This window comes from Ranitomeya variabilis, chromosome 6 (assembly GCF_051348905.1).
Source record: "Ranitomeya variabilis isolate aRanVar5 chromosome 6, aRanVar5.hap1, whole genome shotgun sequence".
NCBI lineage: Eukaryota > Metazoa > Chordata > Amphibia > Anura > Dendrobatidae > Ranitomeya > Ranitomeya variabilis.
In genome coordinates this window covers 222,172,050-222,198,789 of record NC_135237.1, presented here as the reverse complement: position 1 = coordinate 222,198,789, position 26,740 = coordinate 222,172,050, and the positions used below count along the sequence as shown (strand labels likewise).

Here is a 26,740-nt window from a genome sequence, read left to right as displayed (position 1 = left end):
CCTGCGTCCTCCTCTCCATAGGCCGGGCTTACTGCCTGGAACCTGCCAGGAATGCGATCAGACGAGGGGGAGGCTACATGCAGTGGCTTCCCTGCTGCTGCTACTGCCGCCCCAGCCCCTGCTGTCCACGCGGAGATCACACAGGTGGGTGCACAGGCCAGGATTCATGAAGGCGCTCTAACCACCTCGGTTCATGCAGGTATTCCAGGGATTTCCGATAGGAACAGGAAACCAACTGAGGAGGAGAGGGGGGACCGCCCTTTTATCTCTGTAGGTTTCCTGTTCCTATGGGCAAGCCCCTCTCTCATTGTGGGTGCTGTCATGGTGAAGGGTAAAAAAGACGCAGCTAGAATAAAGTCTTTTAATGAAATAAAACACTAAACAGTTTTTCATCTTTATTATCCAACTAATTCATACGACGCCCTTGTTCTCCTGTAATAAAAAAAAAAAAAAAAAAAAAAAAAACACAATATACCATACCTGTCCGTTGTTCAGTCCCACGCAGTAATCCATATCTGGGGAAAATACAGTTTGCAACCAAAAGCGGTGCTAAAATGCGACCGCCACGGCTGCAAACTACTGGTGAATGAATGAGATGATGCCAGCGCCGCTTAAGAGACTAGCGCTGACGTCACCAAGTCTGCCCTCCCTGCCGGCCTAAACTGCGATGAACTCTGCAGCGTGGGAAAATGAACTGGCATTTTCCCACGCTCCAGAGTTCAGCGCGGTTCAGGCCAGCAGGGAGGGTAGACTCAGTGACTTCACCGTTAGTCACTGAGACTGCACCGGCAGCATCTCCTCATTCCCCAGCATCTTAGCACTGTCCTGGTTGCAAACTGTATTTTCCCCAGAGATTAATTACTGCGTTGGACAGAACGACGGAGAGGTATGGTATATGGTTGGTTAGGTTTTTTTATTCATTACAGGAGATCGAGGGCGTCTCATGTATTAGCTGAATAATAAAGATAAACTGTCTTTATTCTGGCTGTGTCTTTATTGAACCTCTAAAAACTATAGGATTAGTAATGGATAGCTGTCTTATTGACAACTCTCCATTACTAAGCCGGGCTTGATGTGACCTTACAATTCAAAGGTCACATCAACCACCCAACTAATACCCCATACGACACAGCTACAGGGCAGTGGGAAGAGAGAGTCTAAGTGCCGTAATTGGCGCATCTTAAAGATGCGCCTGTAACAGACACTGTAACAGACTTACCCCCTGGGTCTGTACGAGCGTCCAGGAACGTGCTGGGAAATCCAGGAACTCCTGTGTGACGCGAGATGCTGTTGTAAGCACGCCTGCAGGTGAGCAGGACAGTCAGCACGTGACCACCGTGGGAGTGTTTGGAGGCGGGGGCTAGGTTCTGAACTCCCAGAGATGACGACAGGAGCCGGGGAAGCCGAGAGGAGTGTCAGGCGAGCTAAAGTCAGACCAGAGAACCGTGCAGTAGCCAAGGGGAGAGACTAGTAGCGTGGAAAGAGAAGCCGGGGGCAGAAGCCAGAGAGAGACATGAGGTACCAGAAGGACTAACGAGCAGGAAGTCAGGGGACAAAGCAGAGATCAAAACCAGGAGTATTACATGAAGTACCGAATCAGGAGGCAAATGCGAAAACTGGGAACAGACAGGGTCATACACAAGCATGCAAACAGGAAGAAGCAATACACAGGTATTCACGGGGTCAGCTGCTCAGCCGAGATCGGATGTATAACTGACAACAGGCACAGCACAGGGGCGGATAAATATAGCCCTCACCAACCCAAAGAGAGGCCACGTAAATAAACCCTTGAAGTACTGCTAAAGAAATCCCGAACAAACCATGACAGTACCCCCCTCTCAACTGGGGCCACTGGACCCCCAGGCTTCTCAGGATGCCTGGCATGAAACGCGCAAATAAGATGGTCAGCATGTACAGAATGGGCCGGGACCCATGACTGAACCTCCGGACCATACTCCCTCTAGTGTACTAAATACTGCAAAGTACGGCGCACCCACCAGGAATCTACGATGCGTCCAACCTCGTACTTCATGTGACCCTCCACCAATACCGGGGGAAGAGTGGATTAAGATAAGAACTCTCAACAGTTCCCAAGGGTTTCAACAGGGACTTGTGGAACACATTGGAAATTTTTAACGAACCAGGGAGACGCAACCTACAGGCCACCGGGTTAATAATCTCCACAACCTCATATGGACCAATGAATTTCAGACCCAACTTGGCAGAGGGAACTTTGATCCTTTTATTACGATTGGACAACCACACCTTCTCTTCAACCTGGAACGTAGGACCCGACACCCTTTTCTTATCAGCAAAAAAAACTAGTACCTCCCCGGAGCCTTGGAGATGTGACGACAAACCTCAGCCCACAGGACCTTCAAATGCTGAACAATACCCTTAGCCCCCGGACAACCAGAATCCAAGTGCGAAAACTCTCCAAAATGTGGATTAAACCCATAGTTAACAAGGAAGGGGGACATACCAGTGGACTGACTCACAAAACTGTTGAAAGCACACCATGCAGATGGACCACATGTTGCACAAACAGCCTGGACAAGGTTTCTGCTGAAGGAAACACAGATAAGGGTACAAAATGGGCTTGTTTCAAAAATTTGTCCACCACCACCCACACAACGGTGTTACCCCTGGAAGAAGGGAGATTGGTGATAAAATCCATGGACAGATGAGTCCATGGTCTATCAGGAACTGGTAGAGGCACTAATTCCCCGGCCGGCTATGAGAGCCCTTAGAACGAGAACAAATCCCACATGCTAACACAAATTTTTTCACGTCAGTAACCAGCGAGGATCACCAAAAAAAAAAAAACATTGTCACAGCATCCCGGGTGGCCAAAATTCCCGGATGGGCACTTAACACTCATGGAACTTTCGAAGGAGCCTAAGATGAAATTGCTCAAGGACAAAAACTCCCAACTGGCTTGGAACTGGGCCTCAAAAATCTCTCTCTCCAACTCAGATGAGCTATCTACCACAACCACCCCAGGTTGAAGAATGGAGGTTCGGGAGGGGACACTGGATCAAAGCTACGGGATAATGCTTCAGCCTTAACATTTTTTGATCTCGGGCGAAAAGTAATGGAAAATTGTAACCGAGAAAAAAAAAGCAACCACCGGGCCTGCCTTGCGGTCCTACTTGGCAGACTCGATTTAAGCTAAGTTTTTATGATCAGTTTACTGCAGTAATAGGATGAACCGCCTCCTCCAAAAATGCCTCCATTCTTCAAAAGCCAACTTGACCGCAAGAAGTTCTCTGTTGCCTACATCATAATTTCTCTCTGCTGAAAATAACTTTTTGGAAAAGAAGGCACACGGTTTGAGGTTAGACAGAGTGGCGGGTCCCTGAGACAACACTGCCCCCACCCTCACCTCGGAAGCGTCAACCTCCACCACAAAGGGTTCAGACGGATTCGGTTGAACCAATACCGAGGGGGGGCGTGGTCAGCAGCTAAAGGAGAAAGACGTGTGCCTCGTGTGCTCCAAGGATTGATGCCTTAATCCATCTAATCCCAAGCTCTAGAAAACCCATCCTCTGCACTACAGAGGGATATTAACATCCTTAAGGGCCAGGGAATCTGCTTGTGGCATAATTTGGCGTTATTCTGGTCTGAGCCAGCCGTGGTAGTCTGAGGCCTGTGGACAGGCCTGAAGCCCGCTTGAGGTATTCCCTCCCACGTCCTGACTGCTCCACTAATCCGGACGCCTCCCCCACATCAACGGAAGCAATTATAAGCGGGGCGAAGGGGGACCCCCGTGGAGCTTCCAATACCCCTCCCTGACGCCCCATAACAGAATCATCGGTGTCTGGTGACCGGAGGCTGCGGTCACTTTAAGACGCTTACTGCCCGCCATACTCGGCGCGCTACCTGCTGCCGGCCTGCTTGGTCTGAGGTGACGGTGCGCCGCATAGAGGACCGCTACCGCTTGCCCGCCTGGTGCGGATCCACTGAGGCGATATCCGCTCTACTGACCTGTCTTCAGCCTGGGGACCCGTCCCGGCGGCCGCCGGCGGTGGGCGACGGCGGGAGATCCGCTTGGCTTGTGGAGAAGGTGGAGAGAGGACGGCCATATCCACCACTTCCCTGGACTGGATCTGCCCGGTGGTGAGTGAAGCGTCTGGACTCCAGGTGCGCACCCAGCTATCTCGCCGTGTGACGGGGCTGGAGTGAGGCGTCTTTGTCTCCCTTCCCCCGTCCTCTCAGTGAAGGCAGGAAATCACAGGCTGAGGGTACGCGAACTGTGGTACATGCATTTTGGGGCTATGTGATACACTAATACTGACACTGCAGCCTAATCTACCTGAATCCCTACAACATCCCAGTGGGATAATTTTATATCTTTGGACCTTATTTAAATTTAGAGATCCTCACCACGTTATTTTATTCTAAGAGAGAATCTTGCAATATCTGTCTGCTATAGAGTGGTCCTACACTGACACCTTGTGGCCAAACTGGGAATTGGTCCTAAATATTCATAACAACTGTGGCTGACATGTTGGACTAAGAGCTTACTTACAAGAAATCTACAGCTTTTTTTATATCATCGCACAATATATATTAGTTGGATCAAACATTACAGCACCTACGCCAACTAAAATTAGCTTTCTAGCCGTACAATATCAGCGAGGACGGTTCCAAAGCTTACATCAGTAATAAAGCAACAGACATACCCCCTATACAAACTTAAGAGGAAAAGAACTAATATGATGTGCTGAACCTGCCATCTAGCCAGCTGAGAGGGAATAGCACTTATTCTTCAATTCTTTAAACCTCATTGAAGACATGGGGAGAACGGGAACTAAGACCCCCGGGGGGTCGTCTAAGGCCTCAAAATCGGTCACTCAGGCTGACGTGGACAATTTCCTCAAAAAGCAAACAACCTATACAGACCACAATAAATCTACAAAAATCTTTAATCCCCAACTAGAGGTGGATACGGACTCAGATCTCGAAAGTGACTCAGATAGAGGTAGCACTACAAAAGAGAAACTGGTGACCCGTTCTTTCATCAAAAGAATTCTAGCACAGGCCATGGAGCCAATAGGAAGAGAATTGGCAGAGATAAAACAAGATTTAACACAACAGGGCCACAGAGTTGAATCAGTTGAAAACTTTCAAACAACCCTGACACAACAGACCAACAATCTGCTAAACTGCCTTAATGAACATGAAAACCAAATACACACCATTCATTCCACTCTGGAGGACCACGAAAACCGCGAGAGACGGAACAATATCCGTATCAAAGGTCTCCCAGAGTCGGTGGCTTTTGAGGCCTTAACCAAGGCCTCGACTGAAATCTTTAACAAATTATTGCTAGCAGATGACCCACATGACATGGAGATCATCAGAGTCCACAGATCTCTTCGTCCCAAGCCCAGGCAGGGTGAACCTCCACGAGATGTAATATGCCGCTTCCTTGACTTTAGAACGAAAGACTTGATACTCCGCAGAGGGCGAGATTCACAGGAAATTGAATATGAAGACTCCCAAATAAGACTCTTTCAAGATTTATCTGCTACAACCCTTAAAAAACGCAGACTCTTAAAACCATTTACAGAGGCTCTACTTCAAAAAGGGCACCGTTTTCGATGGCTTTTTCCTTTTGGGATCTTTATTACTGCGGGAGACAAGAAATTTCAAGCTAGAACATCTCAGGACATTAAGGGAATATGTGAGGCCCTGGACATCACCATGGAGACTTATCCTGACCTGGAGCCCTTCCATGTGGCTTCTCAGCATCTCCCCCTGACAAACCCAACTCAGTGGCAACTTGCTGGAACTCCAAAATCACAAAGGCAAAAGAGGAAGTCCACTAAGTCCCCGACCCCGAAGAGTGTTGGGGAGGAGGTGGGATGAGGGGGCCTCCCTCTAGTCTCGCCACTTTGAAATGTTCCTTTGGAGGGAATTATTCCTCCCCTCCCTTTTCTCCCCCCATGTCTTGTTCCAACCTAAAAAGCATTTCAGATTTGTTTATCATTTTAGAGTATTTTCTTGGGTTGGTTTGAGGTGATGTAAACCTCATAATATTCTCTCTTGGTCTGGCATTAATGCCATGCAAACCATAAAACCTATTGTTCGTTTTATATCTAATATGTTCTTCATTAAAGTTAACCCAATCTCTTTTTCTCTCCCACCTTTTATATCAACCCTACTCTTCTCTTCCTCCCTTCTCCTCTTACCTCTTCTTCACTTGCATCGTGAGTCTCCCAGAATGTCTACGGTCATCTGGACGGCGTCCTCGGTCCTACCATCAAATACATTCCAATGACTACTTACGATAAGGTAATTACATTTGCCTCTCTAAATGTTAATGGTCTCAATTCGCCAATTCCTAGAAGGCACACATTAGACTTCCTTAAAAAACAGAAGACCGACATTTTAATGATCCAAGAAACCCACTTTAAACCAGAGAAACTGCCTAACTTCGAAAATAATTACTATGACAGCTGGTTCCACGCCACTACAACACAAGTGGGCTCAAGGGGAGTGTCGATAGCAATAGCTAAGGGAATACCATTTCAGGCCCATAAAACTTTGAAAGACCCTTGCGGTCGTTATTTACTAGTTAAAGGCCTACTCGCAGGGAATCAAATAACCATCTGTAGCCTATACGCACCCAATAAAAAGCACTTGAAATGGATATTAAGAATACTTAGGACTATAGAAAGCTTTAGAGAAGGAACTCTTATCATAGGGGGTGATCTAAATATCGCACTAGAACCCAAGCTGGACACCACAGCGAGGAGAAGCGCGATTTCACTAAAAGATCTCACTAGAATTAAAATGCAGCTTAATACTATGCAGATGTTAGATTCCTGGAGATACTTGCACCCGACGGATCGTGACTACTCCTACTATTCTCACCCTCATAGAACCTATCACCGATTGGACTACATATTTATTCCAAGACAGCTTTTCTCCAATACCCACAGCGCTAACATACTTCCGAGTATATATTCGGATCACTCGGCAATTACATTACAGATAACACTAGCAAAACCCTTCAAAATGAACAGAACGTGGCAACTTAATGAATCACTATTAGATTGTCCAGAAACTCATGCCCGCATCGCTAAAGCCATTACACAATATTTCGACAATAATGATACAGGAGAACTACCAACTTCGGTGATTTGGGAAGCGCATAAATCAGTTATCAGAGGGGAACTCATTTCAATTTCCTCATTCTTAAACAAAAAGAGGCAACAGGAAATAACAGAACTTTATAATGAAATATATTTACTGGAAAAACAACATAAGAAACAAACAAGTACACAGACGATGTCCACACTGACGATAAAACGACAGAAACTGAAAGATATACTAAATAAAAAGTCGGCAAAATGGTATGCTTCTTGGCGTACCAGGATGTTTGTACACGGGGATAAGGCCTCCAAACTTATGCTATCTAGACTAAGACACCGACAGGCCCGCACCTACATTCATGCAATTAAACAACCTAATGGACAGTGTACCCGCAATTACCCACAAATAGAAACAGAGTTCCTAACATACTATAAAAAGTTATATAATCTACGTCCAGATGAGTCCCAATCAGAAAATTTGAAAAGGAGACACGATATTAGTAACTTTTTGACATCCTTGAACCTACCCCACCTCTCAGAACCTCAGCAGCTCCGATTGACTAGGCCCTTTACTTTAGAGGAACTCCGGTCCACCCTGTCGGGGAGTAGTTCTGGTAAGGCTCCTGGTCCAGATGGACTTCCAGTAACTTACTACAAATCCTTCTCATCGTCTCTCCTCCCACGATTACTGAAAACATATAATGATATACAAGGTGGCGATAGTTTTCCCACTCAGACGCTTGAAGCGCGGATTTCACTAATTTACAAAGACGGTAAAGATCAGGAGCTCTGTAGTAGCTATAGGCCGATTTCATTATTGAATGCTGATCTGAAATTATTTGCTAGCCTACTAGCTCACAGAATAGCTGAGTTCCTGCCGACGTTAATCTCTTTAAACCAAACAGGCTTTGTGGGAGGAAGAGAAGGAAAGGATAATACGCACAAAATTTTGCATCTTATGCATTATGCGAAAATAAATAAACTTCCTTTGGTCCTATTGGGAACGGACGCAGAGAAGGCCTTTGACAGGGTGGACTGGACCTATCTCGAGGAGACAATGAGGAGTTTTGGCTTCCCAAACCAAATGATCTCCACTATAATGAAAATGTATAGAGATCCATCAGCCCGAATAAAAATCAATGGCTCCTTGACCGATGGGTTTTCTATTAAAAATGGGACACGGCAGGGATGCCCACTGTCTCCACTGTTATTTGTACTAACAATGGAACCATTACTGACTGTTATACAACAATGCCAAGAAATAGAGGGTATCAAAATAGGGAATACGCACCATAAAACTGCGGCTTTCGCCGATGACCTTTTGGTCCTGATGACTAAGCCCCTCAGAGGTCTAGCTGCCCTGTCGAAGATTTTAACTATCTTTGGTGATCTATCAAATTTTAAAGTGAACATGTCCAAGTCTGAGGCCCTAGACTTAAATATTCCTCAACACATTCTTACTAAGGCGAAAAGCTTATACCCATTTGCATGGCCCAAACGTTACATTAACTATCTAGGGATTAAAATAGGCAGAACAGATAAAGGGCTATTGGAAGACAATTATCACCCGTTACTTAAACATACAATCGCTACCATCCAATCATGGAGGGACCCGTATCTCTCTTGGACGGGTAGAAAGAACCTAATAAAAAGCCTGATCCTGCCCAAATTCACATATTTGTTCCAGGTACTACCCATACACATTCCCTCCACTTTCCTAACCAGGGTTAATTCCATATTCTCTCAATATATCTGGAAAGGAATGAAACCACGCATAGCCTTCCGTACATTGACTTTGCCTAGGCGCTTGGGGGGAATGGGAGCCCCAGATATAAAGAAATATTACTATGCTGCAGTACTATCTCGGTCAGTAGGTTTAATTAGAGACTCCCAAGGAAACCTGGCAACGGATATAGAGAAAGAAATATCTCCTATTCCTATTAGACCACTACTATTGACCTATGCAGGGAAGCATTCATTTCCCACTCACCCCAACCCGCTTACACGTACACTTATAAAAATATGGGCAAAAGCACATAACATTCTTACTCCTCCTTCCTCACCGTTGCTAATCCTCTCAGATATTATAACGCATTCGATTGGGAATAGAGCTAAAAAATATCCAATAGACCAAATGTTAAACGAGGGTACGCTTCTCCTACTATCAGAACTTCGTGAGATACCTGACCTGACGAACCTAAATTTCTTACAATACTCGACACTTAAAAAAACGCTGAAAAGACTACAATATTTTTCAAATATTACGCGCAAGCTTACCCCATTTGAAACCATGTGTGCTAGGACGTCCAGACCCACTAAAGTACTCTCCACGATTTACCAAACACTTATAACGGATGAGTTAAGCATTAAGAGAGCGTACATTCTAGGGTGGGAAAAAGACCTAGGGTACACTTTTACACAGACTCAAGTGGCACACATATATAAATACTCTCACGGACCCACAAGTTGCGTTAAAACCCAAGAAAATTCCTATAAGATAGTATCTAGGTGGTATATATCTCAAACGCAGCTTCGGACCTGGAGATTGTGCCCCCACGCTGACTGTTGGAGATGCAACTTAGAAGAGGGCGGATACCTCCATCTTTGGTGGTCGTGTCCGATGATTCGTGGTTTCTGGAGGATGATGGAACAATTGATTAAAGATGTGACTGGGAGAGAGTTGCAATTGACTCCAGAGATGGCGCTCTTGAATTTCCCTGTGTGGCCTAGATGCACATGGCCCACTATTTTAGCTCAAAACATATTGGCTTCAGCCAAGCTATTGGTCCCCATTTTCTGGAAAACCACGAACGTTCCGACATATCACCAAGTACTGAAAAAAATAGATCAATTGTATCACATGGCTGAACTTGTAGCCTTGGTGAACCATTCAATCATTGATTGAAACAGAGAGCTGAACTCACGATGCAACACCCCCCCCCCCTCCTTCCACCCCCCCCCCCTTCTTTTTTCTCTTTCTTTACTGTCTTATGTCTATTATATTTACTTTAAAGTATAATTGTGTTTTTATATGTTTCCTTTTCCTGATGGAAAAGATTGCTCCAATTTTCTACTGTTCTTTTTTTTTTTAAACTGAAAACGTTGTAAAAAAGGAGCCTCTCTTTTGTTACTGTTAAATTCCTGAGAGTTTATTGTTACATTGTCCATCTGTTACTATACGAATGTCATTATCTTTGTACATTTGCATTATTTTTCAATAAAAAGAACATTGAAAAGAAAAAAAAAAGAACCAATACCGAGACGGTCATAATACACTTTTTCAACGCAAAAGATTCTACGGCGGACGATGACCAGTTCTTTACATCCGCACCCTTTAACGAGAGATCAGTAAGAGGCTTAACCCCTCCATGACCCAGCCTATTTTGACCTTAATGACCTGGCCGTTTTTTGAAATTCTGACCAGTGTCCCTTTATGAGGTAATAAATCAGGAACGCTTCAACGGATCCTAGCGGTTCTGAGATTATTTTTTCGTGACATATTGGGCTTCAAGTTAGTGGTAAATTTAGGTCGATAATTTTTGCGTTTATTTGTGAAAAAAATGGAAATTTGGCTAAAATTTTGAAACTTTCGCAATTTTCAAATTTTGAATTCTTATTCTGTTAAACGAGAGTTATGTGACACAAAATAGTTAATAAATAACATTTCCCACATGTCTACTTTACATCAGCACAATTTTGGAAACAACATTTTTTTTTTGCTAGGAAGTTATAAGGGTTCAAATTTGACCAGCGATTTCTCATTTTTACAACGAAATTTACAAAACCATTTTTTTAGGGACCACCTCACATTTGAAGTCAGTTTGAGGGGTCTATATGGCTGAAAATACCCAAAAGTGACACCATTCTAAAAACTGCACCCCTCAAGGTGCTCAAAACCACATTCAAGAAGTTTATTAACCCTTCAGGTGATTCACAGCAGCAGAAGCAACATGGAAGGAAAAAATGAACATTTAACTTTTTAGTCACAAAAATGATGTTTTAGCAACAATTTTTTTATTTTCCCAAGGGTAAAAAGAGAAACTGGACCCCAAAAGTTATTGTACAATTTGTCCTGAGTACGCTGATACCCCATATGTGGGGTGGAACCACTGTTTAGGCGCACGACAGGGCTCGGAAGGGAAGGAGCGCCATTTGACTTTTTCAATGAAAAATTGGCTCCAATCTTTAGCGGACACCATGTCGCGTTTGGAGAACCCCTGTGTGCCTAAACATTGGAGCTTCCCCCCAAGTGACCCCATTTTGGAAACTAGACACCCCCCCCCCCCAAGGAGCTTACCTAGATGCATAGTGAGCACTTTGAACCCCCAGGTGCTTCACAAATTGATCCTTAAAAATGAAAAAGTACTTTTTTTTCACAAAAAATGTCTTTTAGCCTCAATTTTTTCATTTTTACATGGGCAACAGGATGAAATGGATCCTAAAATGTGTTGGGCAATTTCTCCTGAGTACACCGATGCCTCATATGTGGTGACAAACCACTGTTTGTGCACACGGCAAGGCTCGGAAAGGAAGGAGCGCCATTTGACTTTTTAAATGAAAAATTAGCTCCAATCGTTAGCGGACACCATGTCGCGTTTGGAGAGCCCCTGTGTGCCTAAGCATTGGAGCTCCCCCACAAGTGACCCCATTTTGGAAACTAGACCTCCCATGGAACTAATATAGATGTGCGGTGACCACTTTAAACCCCCAAGTGCTTCACAGAAGTTTATAACGCAGAGCCGTGAAAATAAAAAATAATTTTTCTTTCCTCAAAAATTATTGTTTAGCCCACAATTATTTATTTTCACAAAAGTAACAGGAGAAATTGGACCCCAATAGTTGTTGCCCAGTTTGTCTTGAGTACACTGAAACCCCATATGTGGGGGTAAACCTTTGTTTTGGCACACGACGGGGCTCAGAAGGGAAGTAGTGATTTTTGAAATGCAGACTTGATGGAATGGTCTGCCGGCATCACGTTGCATTTGCAGAGCCCCTGATGTGCCTAAACAGTAGAAACCCCCCACAAGTGACCCCATTGTGGAAACTAGACCCCCCAAGGATCTTCTCTAGATATGTGGTGAGCACTTTGAACCCCCAAGTGCTTCACAGAAGTCTACAACGCAGAGCAGTGAAAATAAAAAAACATTTTTCTTTCCTCAAAAATTATGTTTTAGCAAGCAATTTTTTATTTTCACAAGGATAGCAGGAGAAATTGGACCCCAATGATTGTTGCCCAGTTTGTCCTGAGCATGCTGGTACCCCATATGTGGGGGTAAACCACTATTTTGGGCGCATGTCGGTGCTCGGAAGGGAGGGAGCACCATTTGACTTTTTGAATACAAGATTGACTGGAATCAATGGTGGTGCCATGTTGCGTTTGGAGACCCCTGATGTGCCTAAACAGTGGAAACCCCTCAATTCTAACGCCAACACTAACCCCAACACACCCCTAACCCCAACTCTAGCCATAACCCTAATCACAACCCTAACCCCAACACACCCCTAACCACAACCCCAACCCACCCCTAACCCTAATCCCAACCCTAACCCTAACACACCCCTAACCCTCACCATAACCCTAACCACAGCCTAATCTTAACCCTATTTCCAACCCTAGCCCTAATTCCAACCCTAACCCTAAGGCTATGTGCCCACGTTGCGGATTCGTGTGAGATTTTTCCCCACCATTTTTGAAAAATCTGCAGGAAAAAGGCACTGCGTTTTACCTGCGGATTTACAGCGGATTTCCAGTGTTTTTTGTGCGGATTTCACCTGCGCATTCCTATTGAGGAACAGGTGTAAAACGCTACGGAATCCGCACAAAGAATTGACATGCTGCGGAAAATACAGCACAACGTTTCCGCGCTGTATTTTTTGCACCATGGGCACAGCGGATTTGGTTTGCCATAGTTTACATGGTACTGTAAACCTGATGGAAAACTGCTACGAATCCGCAGCAGCCAATCCACTGCGGATCCGCAGCCAAATCCGCACCGTGTGCACATACCCTATTTCTAACCCTAACCCTAGTTCTAGCCCTAACCCTACCCTAGCCCTAGTGTAAAAAAAAATATATATATATTTTCTTTATTTTATTATTGTCCCTACCTATGGGGGTGATAAAGGGGGGGGGGGATTTATTTATTATTTTTTTATTTTGATCGCTGTGATAGAACCTATCACAGCGATCAAAATGTACCTGTAACAAATCTGCCGGCCGATTCGGCGGGCGCACTGCGCATGCGCCCGCCATTTTGGAAGATGGCGGCGCCCATGGAGCACACGGACGGACACAGGAGGGACACCGGAGGTCGGTAAGTATGAGGGGGGGGGGGGGGGGGAAATCGGACAGCGGGGGGAGGGTTCGGACTGCGGGGGGAGCAGACAGGAGGACGGAGGGGAGCAGAGGACAGCAATTACAGGACGGAGGACCGTGGGGACAAGATCGGTGGCGGTGGAGGGGGGCAGATCGCGATCTCCAGCCATGGCTGATGCTATTGCAGCATCAGCCATGGCTGGATTGTAATATTTCACCAATTTTCATTGGTGAAATATTACTATCGCTCTGATTGAAAGTGAAACGTCACTTTCAAGAGCCAATCAGAGTGATCGTAGCCACGGGGGGGCGAAGCCACTGGGCTCAAGTGCCACTCCCCCTGTCCCTGCAGGTCGGGTGAAATTACAGTTAACCCTTTCACCCGGCCTGCAGGAGCGCGATCCGACCATGACGCATATGCTGCGTCACAGGTCGGATTGGCACAGGTTTTCATGACGCATACACTGCGTCAAAGGTCGGGAAGGGGTTAACTACATGCAAAAAAAACCTTGAACAACTTTTGATAGTTTCCAAACCCATAGAAGCGTTGAAAATAGTGATGAGCGACTATACTCGTTGCTCGGGTTTTCCCGAGCACGCTCGGGTGGTCTCCGAGTATTTGTGACTGCTCAGAGATTTAGTTTTGGTTAATGAAGCTGCATGATTTACGGCTGCTATTCCAGCCTGAGTACATGTGGGGGTTGCCTGGTTGCTAGGGAATCCCCACATGTAATCAACCAGAACAACGAGTATACGCGCTCATCACTAGTTGCAAACCCTTCAAATCACGGGGCCGAACCCAAACACTAATAGCCTACACCTTCTTGGGATCCATGCGAAACCCCTCATTGGAAACAATAAAAAATTATAACTCCTGTACAAAAAATTTACAATTTTCAAACTTTGCAAAAAGTTGGTTTTCCCTGAATCTCTGAAGGACAGTGCGCAAATAGTGTAAATGGGTTTCACTGTCAGGGGAGTAAACCAAGATGTCGTTAAGGTAAATAACCAAAGCGACAGATCAGATCAGCAAACACAACATTATTCAAATTTTGAAAAATGGCCAGGGCGTTTTTGAGCCCGAAAGGCACAAACAGATTCTCAAAAAGAACTTCTCACGTGAGAAACGCAGTCTTCCACTCGTCTCCCTCTCGAACCCTTATCCAATTATATGCTCCCCGCAAATCCAATTTAGAAAACCATTTGGCCCCAGAAAATTGGTTACTAGTGATGAGCGAATATACTCGTTACTCGAGATTTCCCAAGCACGCTCGGGTGACCTCCGAGTATTTTTTAGTTCTCGGAGATTTAGTCTTCTTCGCCGCAGCTGAATGATTTACATCTGTTAGCCAGCTTAATTACACGTGGGGATTCCCTAGCAACCAGGCAACCCCCACATGTACTTATGCTGGCTATCAGATGTAAATCATTCAGCTGCGGCAAAGAAAACTAAATCTCTGAGCACTAAAAAAGCACTCTGAGGTCACCAGAGCGTGCACGGGATATCTCGAGTAATGAGTATATTCGCTCATCACTATTGGTTACACAAGTCAGGAATGAGAGGAAGTGGGTACACGTTTCTCACAGTGATTTTGTTGAGTTCCCGAAAGTCGAGGCAAGGACGCAAACCACCATCTTTTTTCTTTACTAAGAAAAATCCAGCTACCACAGGAGAAACAGAAGGGCGGATATGCCCCTTATGAAGACTCTTGGCAATATACTGCTTCATGGCCAGTTGCTCAGGACCAGACTAAATAAACGGGCCTTGGGTAATTTAGCCCCAGGAATTAAATTGATGGCACAATCAAAAGATCGAAGTGGCAGTAGAACCTCAGCCTCGCTTTCAGAGAACACGTCTTCAAAATCCTTCAGGTACCCCGGAATACCTTCCAGAGCAACAGACAACACAGATACCGACTTCAAGGACTTAGGGTACCGTCACACAGTACCATTTACATCGCTACGACGGCACGATTCGTGACGTCGTAGCATCGTATGATTATCGCTCCAGCGTCGTAGACTGCGGTCACACGTTGCAATCACGGCGCTGGAGCGATGCCGAAGTCCCCGGGTAACCAGGGTAAACATCGGGTTACTAAGCGCAGGGCCGCGCTTAGTAACCCGATGTTTACCCTGGTTACCAGCGTAAACGTAAAAAAAACAAACAGTACATACTCACATTCCGGTGTCTGTCCCCCGGCGTTCTGCTTCTCTCCACTGTGTAAGCGCCATAGCCGGAAAGCACAGCGGTGACGTCAGACGTCACCGCTGTGCTCGCTTTCCGGCTTGCCGGCGCTCACAGTGCAGAGAAGCTGAGACGCCGGAGGACAGACACCGGAATGTGAGTATGTACTGTTTGTTTTTTTTACGTTTATGCTGGTAACCACGGTAAACATCGGGTTACTAAGCGCGGCCCTGTGCTTAGTTACCCGATGTTTACCCTGGTTACAAGCGAACACATCGCTGGATCGCTGTCACACACAACGATCTAGCGATGTCAGCGGGTGATCAAGCGACGAAAGAAAGTTCCATACGATCTGCTACGACGTACGATTCTCAGCAGGGTCCCTGATCGCTGCTGCGTGTCAGACACTGCAATATCGTATGGATATCGCTAGAACGTCACGAATCGTACCGTCGTAGCGATCAAAATGGCACTGTGTGACGGTACCCTTAGATAAGTACACAGATTTACAACATTGATTAACACAGTTAGAGCCCCATTGAACAATTTCCCCAGTAAGGCTACTGTCACACATCCGTTTTTTGCCGTCAGGCGCAATCCGGCAAATTTAAAAAAAAACTGATCCGGCGAATGATGCCACCGGATCCGTTTTTTTCCCATAGACTGGTATTAGCACCAGATTGTGCCGGATTGCCTTATGTTTTGTGCATTTTTCGCCAGATCCGCAATTTTTGGCTGGACAAAACGGACAGAGTATTGTTTTTTGTATCCGGCAAAAAAACGGACAGCACCTGATCCGGCGCCGTCCGCCTTTTCCAGTAATGAAAGCCTATGGCCCCGGATTCCATCAGTGACTGATTCCGGCGACGAATTCCGTTTTTTAAACTGCACATGACCAGAATTTGGATTTTCCATTCTGTGTTTTTTATTCTCTCTCTCGCTCTCTTCCAGACACTTACCTAATCCGATTGGCAAGAACACCTAGTCGGATCGGTCAGAAAAACAGATCCGTCGCATCAGGTTTTTCGCTAATTTCGCTGGATCCATCAATCCGTCCCGCCGCCAGATTATGCCTGACAGCGAAAGATGGATGTGTGAAAGTAGCGTTACCCAGTTAATAACAGAGTTATTACAGGTATGCTGTAGCCAAAGCATTCCCAAATCCAAACCAATATTTGCCCACTTTGATACCAATTCTGGTGCCCAGAAACCATTTGGGCCAGGCTGGAATGACGTGGATTTGATGCAGGGCATCACTATGAGTGTATTTTAAGTGTCAGATCAGTGGCCCAAAGTCATTTAACCCCTTAATGACAGCCAATACGTCTTTTAACTGACCTGAGATATAAGAGAATAGCCTCCCCATACAGGTGACAATCCAGCAGCTGTCGGCTGTACACTATAGCTGACAACTTGCTGTATCAGCCATGATCAGTGTTTGCACCGTCCAAATCTGTTTAACCCCTTAGATGCTGCTGTCAATAGTGACTACATCATTATAAATGGTTAAAAGAGTGTGAGGGCTTCCTCTTTATCCAAATTGGTGCCCTCAGATCATGATTTTGTGGTCCTGATGTTTGCAATGGCAATTCATGACCAAATAGCGGCCTTAAGGTACCTTCACACTAAGCGACGCTGCAGCGATACAGACAATGATGCCGATCGCTGCAGCGTTGCTGTTTGGTCGCTGGAGAGCTGTCACACAGAACGCTCTCCAGCGACAGCGACCAACGATGCCGAGGTCCCCGGGTAACCAGGGTAAACATCGGGTTGCTAAGCGCAGGGCCGCGCTTAGTAACCCGATGTTTACCCTGGTTACCAGTGTAAAATGTAAAAAAACAAACAGTACATACTCACCTTCGCGTCCCCCGGCGTCCGCTTCCTGCACTGACTGAGTGTCGGCAGTACAGAGCACAGCGGTGACGTCACCGCTGTGCTCTGCTTTTACTTTACGGCCAGCGCTCAGTCAGTGCAGGAAGCTGACGCCGGGGGACGCGAAGGTGAGTATGTACTGTTTGTTTTTTTACATTTTACACTGGTAACCAGGGTAAACATCGGGTTACTAAGCGCGGCCCTGCGCTTAGTAACCCGATATTTACCCTGGTTACCATTGTAAAACATCGCTGGTATCGTTGCTTTTGCTGTCAAACACAACGATACACGGCGATCTGACGACCAAATAAAGTTCTGAACTTTAACCAACGACCAGCGATATCACAGCAGGATCCTGATCGCTGCTGCCTGTCACACTCAACGATATCGCTAGCCAGGACGCTGCAACGTCACGGATCGCTAGCGATATCGTTTAGTGTGAAGGTACCTTTAGAGTCTGACTGCTGTAGTAATCTGTTCAGAAGTTAGAGACATTTAGGTGGTAAAAATGCACATTTTCATTTCTGTCATGTCACTTTGCATTAATTCCTGTAAAGCACCTGAAGGGTTAAACTAACTGACAGCAGTTTTCAATATGTCAGGGGGTGCGGTTTTTAAAATGGTATCACGTTTGGGGGGTTTCCAATATATAGGACCCCTAAAGTCACTTTAAACATTGATAAGTCCTTAAAAAACGAAATTTTGAAAATTCCCTTGAAAATATGAAAAATTGATGATACATTTTTAACCCCTTAATCCCATCTGACGTACTATACCGTCGAGGTGGGGTGAGCCTTAATTCCCACCGACGGTATAGTACGTCATACGCGATCGGCCGCGCTCACGGGGGGAGCGCGGCCGATCGCGGCCGGGTGTCAGCTGCATATCGCAGCTGACATCCGGCACTATGTGCCAGGAGCGGTCACGGACCGCCCCCGGCACATTAACCCCCGGCACACCGCGATCAAACATGATCACGATGTGCCGGCGGTGCAGGGAAGCATCGCGCAGGGAGGGGGCTCCCTGCGGGCTTCCCTGAGACCCCCGGAGCAACGCGATGTGATCGCGTTGCTGCGAGGGTCTTACCTCCCTCCCTGCCTGCTCCAGACCCGGATCCAAGATGGCCGCGGATCCGGGTCCTGCAGGGAGGGAGGTGGCTTCACAGAAGCCTGCTCAGAGCAGGCACTGTGAAGCAGCCTGCACTTCTCGCAGATCGGTGATCTGTCAGAGTGCTATGCAAACTGACAGATCACCGATCTGTATTGTCCCCCCCTGGGGCAAAGTAAAAAAGTAAAAAAAAAAAATTCCAAATGTGTAAAAAAAAAAATAAAAAGAAATATTCCAAAATAATGAAAAAAAAAAAATATATATTATTCCCATAAATACATTTCTTTATCTAAATATATAAAAAAAAACAATAAAAGTACACATATTTAGTATCGCCGCGTCCGTAACGACCCGACCTATAAAACTGGCCCACTAGTTAACCCCTTCAGTAAACACCGTAAGAAAAAAAAAAAAAAAACGAGACAAAAAACAACGCTTTATTATCATACCGCCGAACAAAAAGTGGAATAACACGCGATCAAAAAGACAAATATAAATAACCATGGTACCGCTGAAAACGTCATCTTGTCCCGCAAATAACGAGCCACCATACAGCATCATCAGCAAAAAAATAAAAAAGTTATAGTCCTGAGAATAAAGCGATGCAAAAATAATTATTTTTTCAATAAAATAGTTTTTATCGTATAAAAGCGCCAAAACATAAAAAAATGATATAAATGAGGTATCGCTGTAATCGTACTGACCCGACGAATAAAACTGCTTTATCAATTTTACCAAACGCGGAACGGTATAAACGCCTCCCCCAAAAGAAATTCATGAATAGCTGGATTTTGGTCATTCTGCCTCACAAAAATCGGAATAAAAAGCGATCAAAAAATGTGACGTGCCCAAAAATGTTACCAATAAAAACGTCAACTCGTCCCGCAAAAAACAAGACCTCACATGACTCTGTGGACCAAAATATGGAAAATGTATAGCTCTCAAAATGTGGTAACGCAAAAAATATTTTTTGCAATAAAAAGCGTCTTTCAGTGTGTGACGGCTGCCAATCATAAAAATCCGCTAAAAAACTCGCTATAAAAGTAAATCAAACCCCCCTAAATCACCCCCTTAGTTAGGAAAAAAAAAATGTATTTATTTCCATTTTCCCATTAGGGCTAGGGTTAGGGCAAGGGTTGGAGCTAGGGTTAAGGCTACAGTTAGGGTTGGGGCTAAAGTTAGGGTTGGGGCTAAAGTTACGGTTTGGGTTTAGATTACATTTACGGTTGGGAATAGGGTTGGGATTAGGGTTAGGGGTGTGTCAGGGTTAGAGGTGTGGTTAGGGTTACTGTTGGGATTAGGGTTAGGGGTGTGTTTGGATTAGGGTTTCAGTTATAATTGGGGGGTTTCCACTGTTTCGGCACATCAGGGGCTCTCCAAACGCGACATGGCGTCCGATCTCAATTCCAGCCAATTCTGCGTTGAAAAAGTAAAACAGTGCTCCTTCCCTTCCGAGCTCTCCCGTGTGCCCAAACAGGGGTTTACCCCAACATATGGGGTATCAGCGTACTCAGGACAAATAGGACAACAACCTTTGGGGTCCAATTTCTCCTGTTACCCCTGGGAAAATACAAAACTGGGGGCTAAAAAATAATTTTTGTGGGAAAAACAGATTTTTTATTTTCACGGCTCTGCGTTATAAACTGTAGTGAAACACTTGGGGGTTCAAAGTTCTTACAACACATCTAGATAAGTTCCTTGGGGGGTCTAGTTTCCAAAATGGGGTCACTTGTGTGGGGCTTCTACTGTTTAGGTACATTAGGGGCTCTGCAAACGCAATGTGACGCCTGCAGACCATTCCATCTAAGTCTGCATTCCAAATGGCGCTCCTTCCCTTCCGAGCCCTCCCATGCATCCAAACGGTGGTTCCCCCCACATATGGGGTATCAGCGCACTCAGGACAAATTGGACAACAACTTTTGGGGTCCAATTTCTCCTGTTACCCTCGGGAAAATACAAAACCGGGGGCTGAAAAATATTTTATGTGGGAAAAATTTTTAGTTTTATTTTTACGGCTCTGCATTATAAACTTCTGGGAAGCCCTTGGTGGGTCAAAGCGCTCACCACACATCTAGATAAGTTCCTTAGGCGGTCTACTTTCCAACATGGTGTCACTTGTGGGGGGTTTCTACTGTTTAGGTACATTAGGGGCTCTGCAAACGCAATGTGACGCCTGCAGACCATTCCATCTAAGTCTGCATTCCAAATGGCGCTCCTTCACTTCCGAGCCCTTCCATGCGTCCAAACGGTGGTTCCCCCCACATATCAGGTATCAGCGCACTCAGGACAAATTGGACAACAACATTTGGGGTCCAATTTCTCCTGTTACCCTCGGGAAAATACAAAACTGGGGGCTAAAAAATAATTTTTGTGGGAAAAAATTTTTGTTTTTATTTTTATGGCTCTGCATTATAAACTTCTGTGAAGCCCTTGGTGGGTCAAAGTGCTCACCACACATCTAGATAAGTTCCTTAGGGGGTCTACTTTCCAACATGGTGTCACTTGTGGGGGGTTTCTACTGTTTAGGTACATTAGGGGCTCTGCAAACGCAATGTGACGCCTGCAGACCATTCCATCTAAGTCTGCATTCCAAATGGCGCTCCTTCCTTTCCGAGCCCTCCCATGCGCCCAAACAGTGGTTCTCCCCACATATGGTGTATCATCGCACTCAGGACAACTTGGACAACAAATTTTGGGGTCCAATTTCTCCTGCTACCCTCGGGAAAATACAAAACTGGGGGCTAAAAAAATAATTTTTGTGGGAAAAAATGTTTGTTTTATTTTTACGGCTCTGCATTATTAACTTCTGTGAAGCCCTTGGTGGGTCAAAGCGCTCAAAACACATCTAGATAAGTTCCTTAGGGGGTCTACTTTCCAAAATGGTGTCACTTGTGGGGGGTTTCAATGTTTATGCACACCAGTGGCTCTCCAAACGCAACATGGCGTCCCATCTCAATTCCTGTCAATTTTGCATTGAAAAGTCAAACGGTGCTACTTCCTTTCCGAGCTCTCCCATGCGCCCAAACAGTGGTTTACCCCCACATATGGGGTATCAGCGTACTCAGGACAAATTGTACAACAACTTTTGGGGTCCAATTTATCCTGATACCCTTGTAAAAATACAAAACTGGGGGCTAAAAAATCATTTTTGTGAAAAAAAAGGAATTTTTATTTTTACGGCTCTGCATTATAAACTTCTGTGAAGCACTTGTTGGGTCAAAGTGCTCACCACACATCTAGATAAGTTCCTTAGGGGGTCTACTTTCCAAAATGGTGTCACTTGTGGGGGGTTTCAATGTTTAGGCACATCAGGGGCTCTGCAAACGCAACATGGCATCCCATCTTAATTCCAGTCAATTTTGCATTGAAAAGTAAAATAGCGCTCCTTCCCTTCCGAGCTCTGCTATGCGCCCAAACAGTGGTTTACCCCCACATATGGGGTATCGTCGTACTCAGGACAAATTGCACAACAACTTTTGAGGTCCAATTTCTTCTCTTACCCTTGGGAAAATAAAAAATTGGGGGCGAAAAGATCATTTTTGTGAAAAAATATGATTTTTTATTTTTACCGCTCTGCATTATAAACTTCTGTGAAGCACTTGTTGGGTCAAAGTGCTCACCACACATCTAGATAAGTTCCTTAGGGGGTCTACTTTCCAAAATGGTGTCACTTGTGGGGGGTTTCAATGTTTAGGCACATCAGGGGCTCTCCAAATGCAACTTGGCGTCCCATCTCAATTCCAGTCAATTTTGCATTGAAAAGTCAAATGGCGCTCCTTTCCTTCCGAGCTCTGCCATGCGCCCAAACAGTGGATTACCCCCACATATGGGGTATCAGCGTACTCAGGACAAATTGTACAACAAATTTTGGGGTCTATTTTCTCCTGTTACCCTTGGTAAAATAAAACAAATTGGATCTGAAATAAATTGTGTGTGAAAAAAAGTTAAATGTTCATTTTTATTTAAACATTCCAAAAATTCCTGTGAAACACCTGAAGGGTTAATAAACTTCTTGAAAGTGGTTTTGAGTACCTTGAGGGGTGCAGTTTTTAGAATGGTGTCACACTTGGGTATTTTCTATCATATAGACCCCTCAAAATGACTTCAAATGAGATGTGGTCCCTAAAAAAAAATGGTGTTGTAAAAATGAGAAATTGCTGGTCAACTTTTAACCCTTATAACTCCGTCACAAAAAAAAATTTTGGTTCCAAAATTGTGCTGATGTAAAGTAGACATGTGGGAAATGTTACTTATTAAGTATTTTGCGTGACATATGTCTGTGATTTAAGGGCATAAAAATTAAAAGTTGGAAAATTGCGAAATTTTCAAAATTTTCGCCAAATATTCGTTTTTTTCACAAATAAACGCAAGTTATATTGAAGAAATTTTACCACTATCATGAAGTACAATATGTCACGAGAAAACAATGTCAGAATCGCCAAGATCCGTTGAAGCGTTCCAGAGTTATAACCTCATAAAGGGACAGTGGTCAGAATTGTAAAAATTGGCCCGGTCATTAACGTGCAAACCACCCTCGGGGCTTAAGGGGTTAAAACTCCTAAAATGCTAACAAAATAAAATAACATTTTACAAATGGTGCTGATATAAAGTCAACATGTGGGAAATGTTATTTATTAATGGTTTGCTGTGGTATGACTATCTGGATTAAAGGGATAATCATTCAAATTTAGAAAAGTGCACATTTTTTAACATTTTTCTAACATTTTTGATACTTTTTATAAACACAAAACATATTGACCTAAATTTACCATTATCATAAAGTATAATGTGTCATGAAAAAACAATCTCAAAATCACTGGGATTTGTTGAAGCGTTGCAGAGTTATTACCACATAAAGTGACACTGGTCAGATTTCAAAAATTTGGCTCCGTCACTAAGGGGTTAAACCCTTAAAAACATCAGTAACTAATTCAAACTGTGAAAATGGGCTGTTTGACAACTTTAATGTCAATTCTGGTGCCCAGAACCCATTTGGGCCAGGCTGGAGGCACCTGGGTTTATCACTATCTGGGTATTTTAAGTGTCAGATCAGTGGCCCAAAGTCATTTAACCCCTTAAAAACACTTTGATGCCAGTTCTGATGCCCAGAACCCATTTGGGCCAGGCTGGAGATAACTGGTTTTGATATGGGGCGCCCTATTCTAGATGTCTGCAGTGTGAGATCAGTGGCCCAAAGTCACTTAACCAGTTCTTCAATGCCTTTCGGTGTCCACTTTGATGCCCATTTTTGTGCCAGTTTTATAAGTTTTGTAGCTGTTTTTAAGTGTATTTACATCAGGGCACCTCACTGCATTGTATGTTATTATTGAGATGCTTATTTTTTTGTGTTAAACATATAAAAAAAAAAAACAGAAAAGAAAAAATTGCCAAATAAGAAACCAACTTCAGCTCCAAATAAGAAACCGAACAAATAAGAAACCAACTTCAGCCTCGTCTGATATTTGAACTGATTCCATAGATTTCTACAGGAACACAGGTTGTGGTGGATTGGCCTTAGAGAGGAATCAAAGAGAAGCATGAACGGCAGATAGTTGCACATCAGCGGTGTCCAGCTCAGGGTAAAACCAGGACACGAGTTATACTACATGCTCACTATCAGGCATAGCAGCGGATTGAAAGCAGCGGATTCAATGCATCTAATGACGGGCTATGGGGGAAACTGCTTAAATTAACATGCTGCGGCTCAAACCCATGTCACGGGTGAGATTTCACAGCGGTAAATAGAAGCACAGTGGGCTTGGGATTTCTATAAATCCCATCCACTGTGCTTGTAACGCAGCAGTTTGGACACAGCCCAGGCGAGCTGCAACCAAACCGCTACTATTCCGGATCGTGGGCACAAAAGCTTAAGTAAAACCCCACCTACAAGGCAAGGGGTAGCACTGCGCAGCAACCTGCAGGGCATGCTCTCAGAATGCCACAAAGGAGCAATGCCACGTGGAGACAGAACAATGGCAGCACTCGGCAGGCCAGAGTGAGCAGGAATCATAGTCACAGATCTGTACAGTGACGGGCGGCGGGTACCGTTATGGCGCGCTTCCTCCTACTGCTGGGCTGCAGCGCCTCCTCTCTCAGCTGCTCACTTAGGCGAATGGACTTGATCCTACAATTGGTGTCGGTCACATTATCCGCTCGGGGTTTTTTCTTTCCAACCTTCAGTTTTAGTTTCTGAAAATCCTGCTGCCGTTTTCTTTTATTCCCCATGGCAGACTACAGTCTCGTCAGAATGAATGGCGCCGAAAAGAAGTTGCTCGCTGCTGCCCTGGCAATCAACACTCCATCACGGCTCCCCTCAGTCACAACTCCACGCAGTATCGCCCGCTCAGCTAGATAAAAGCTTTCTATTTCCGGGTCACATAAAACTACTTCCTGCTCTCCGGTACGGAAGGCGAAGGCAGACATTACGACGAGGGATCTCAAGCCACTTAGATCTCCAGAAAGACGAGGTTCTCGTTAGCTTCCTGCACAAAGGGTCATAGTAGCAGCACGCTGCATTGCGACTATTGCCAGTGTAACCCATGCTGAGAATGTCCCAACTATTTCTCATCATTGCAACAGACCTTGTGCCCCTAGCGATCAGGTGCTGAATAGCAGAGGGGCATGGGTGTGTCCCTGGACGCCAATTTCTGAGGAGGCTCCAAAATTTGCATCCCCTGACAAAGTGGGGGAAAGCTGGTGCAGAACAGGCCATAGCTAAGCCCACTCTAAGGCTGCCGTCACACTATCAGTATTTGGTCAGTATTTTACATCAGTATTTGTAAGCCAAAACCAGGAGTGGAACAATTAGAGGAAAGTATAATAGAAACATATGCACAACTTCTGCATTTATCACCCACTCCAAGTTTTGGCTTACAAATACTGATGTAAAATACTGACCAAATACTGCTAGTGTGACGGTAGTCTAAGGGCTCCTTCTCACTTGCAAGAAATACGTCCGAGTCTCGCAGGTTCAAACCCTTCTGTGGCGCCGGCACTCCAGAGCGGAGCGTGCAGCTCCATGTATTGCTGTGCAGCCACACGCTCTGCTCTGGAGTGCTGGCGCCACAGAAGGGTTTGAACCTGCGAGACTCGGACGTATTTCTCACAAGTGAGAAGGAGCCCTCAGGGTATGTGTCCACGTTCAGGGTTACATCTGGATTAGCTACGGATTGAACGCTGCATCCAGCCGCAGTGTCCAGATGTTACAGCATAGTGGAGGGGATTTTATGAAATTCCGTCTCCACTATGCATGCGAACACGCACCCGGTGGCCCTGCTTTTCCGTACATGCGGCGAGTCATTTTAGAACGCAGCATGTCTGTTTACCTTGCGGCGACACTCCGTCGCCACAAGGTAAATCACAGGGCCCTATGTATGTATGTATGAGGTGCGGAGATTCTGGATGTGTGCTATGAACACATCCGGAATTACCGCTCGTGCAGAAGGGGGTTGCGTTTTGGGCAGAGCAGGTTTTCCACTCCGTCCAAAGCGCCGTCATTACGGACCGTGGACACGCACCCTAAGGGTATGTTTCCACGTTCAGTAGTTGCTGCGGATTAGACGCAGCGTCCAGATGTTACAGCGTAGTGGAGGGGATTTTATGAAATCCCATCTCCACTATGTATACAAGCACGCAGGTGGCAGACCTGCGTATAGGCAAATGCGGCGCATCTTTCTAGACCGCAGCATATCTATTTATTTTGCGGAGACGCTCAGTCTCTGCAAGATAAATATCACAGTCTATGTATAGGATGAGGTGATTCCGCATGTGTTCAGTGAACACATGCGTGAACACATGCGGGATCACCGCACGTTCAAAAGCCAGCAGCGCTTTGGATGGAGCTGCGTCCAAAGCGCTGCAAACACGAAACATACCCTTATAATACAGGTCCTTCTCAAAAAATTAGCATATAGTGTTACATTTCATTATTTACCATAATGTAATGATTACAATTAAACTTTCATATATTATAGATTCATTATCCACCAACTGAAATTTGTCAGGTCTTTTATTGTTTTAATACTGATGATTTTGGCATACAACTCCTGATAACCCAAAAAACCTGTCTCAATAAATTAGCATATCAAGAAAAGGTTCTCTAAACGACCTATTACCCTAATCTTCTGAATCAACTAATTAACTCTAAACACATGCAAA

The 26,740-nt window shown here is 45.0% G+C and overlaps 1 protein-coding gene across 3 annotated transcripts in view; it reads right to left on the bottom strand.

The window, feature by feature from the left end:
• Window positions 1–25,132, bottom strand: part of TEX10 (testis expressed 10) — a 1,074,503-nt gene extending 1,049,371 nt beyond the window's left edge. For 2 of the 3 annotated variants that reach the window (XM_077269470.1, XM_077269471.1), the window contains exon 1: window positions 24,629–25,132. In XM_077269470.1, coding sequence (XP_077125585.1) covers window positions 24,629–24,808 — 180 coding nt within the window. In that variant the 5' untranslated portion in view covers window positions 24,809–25,132. The remainder of the gene's footprint in view (window positions 1–24,628) is intronic. The other variant, XM_077269472.1, reaches the window with a different exon arrangement.
• Window positions 25,133–26,740: the final 1,608 nt, after the last annotated feature.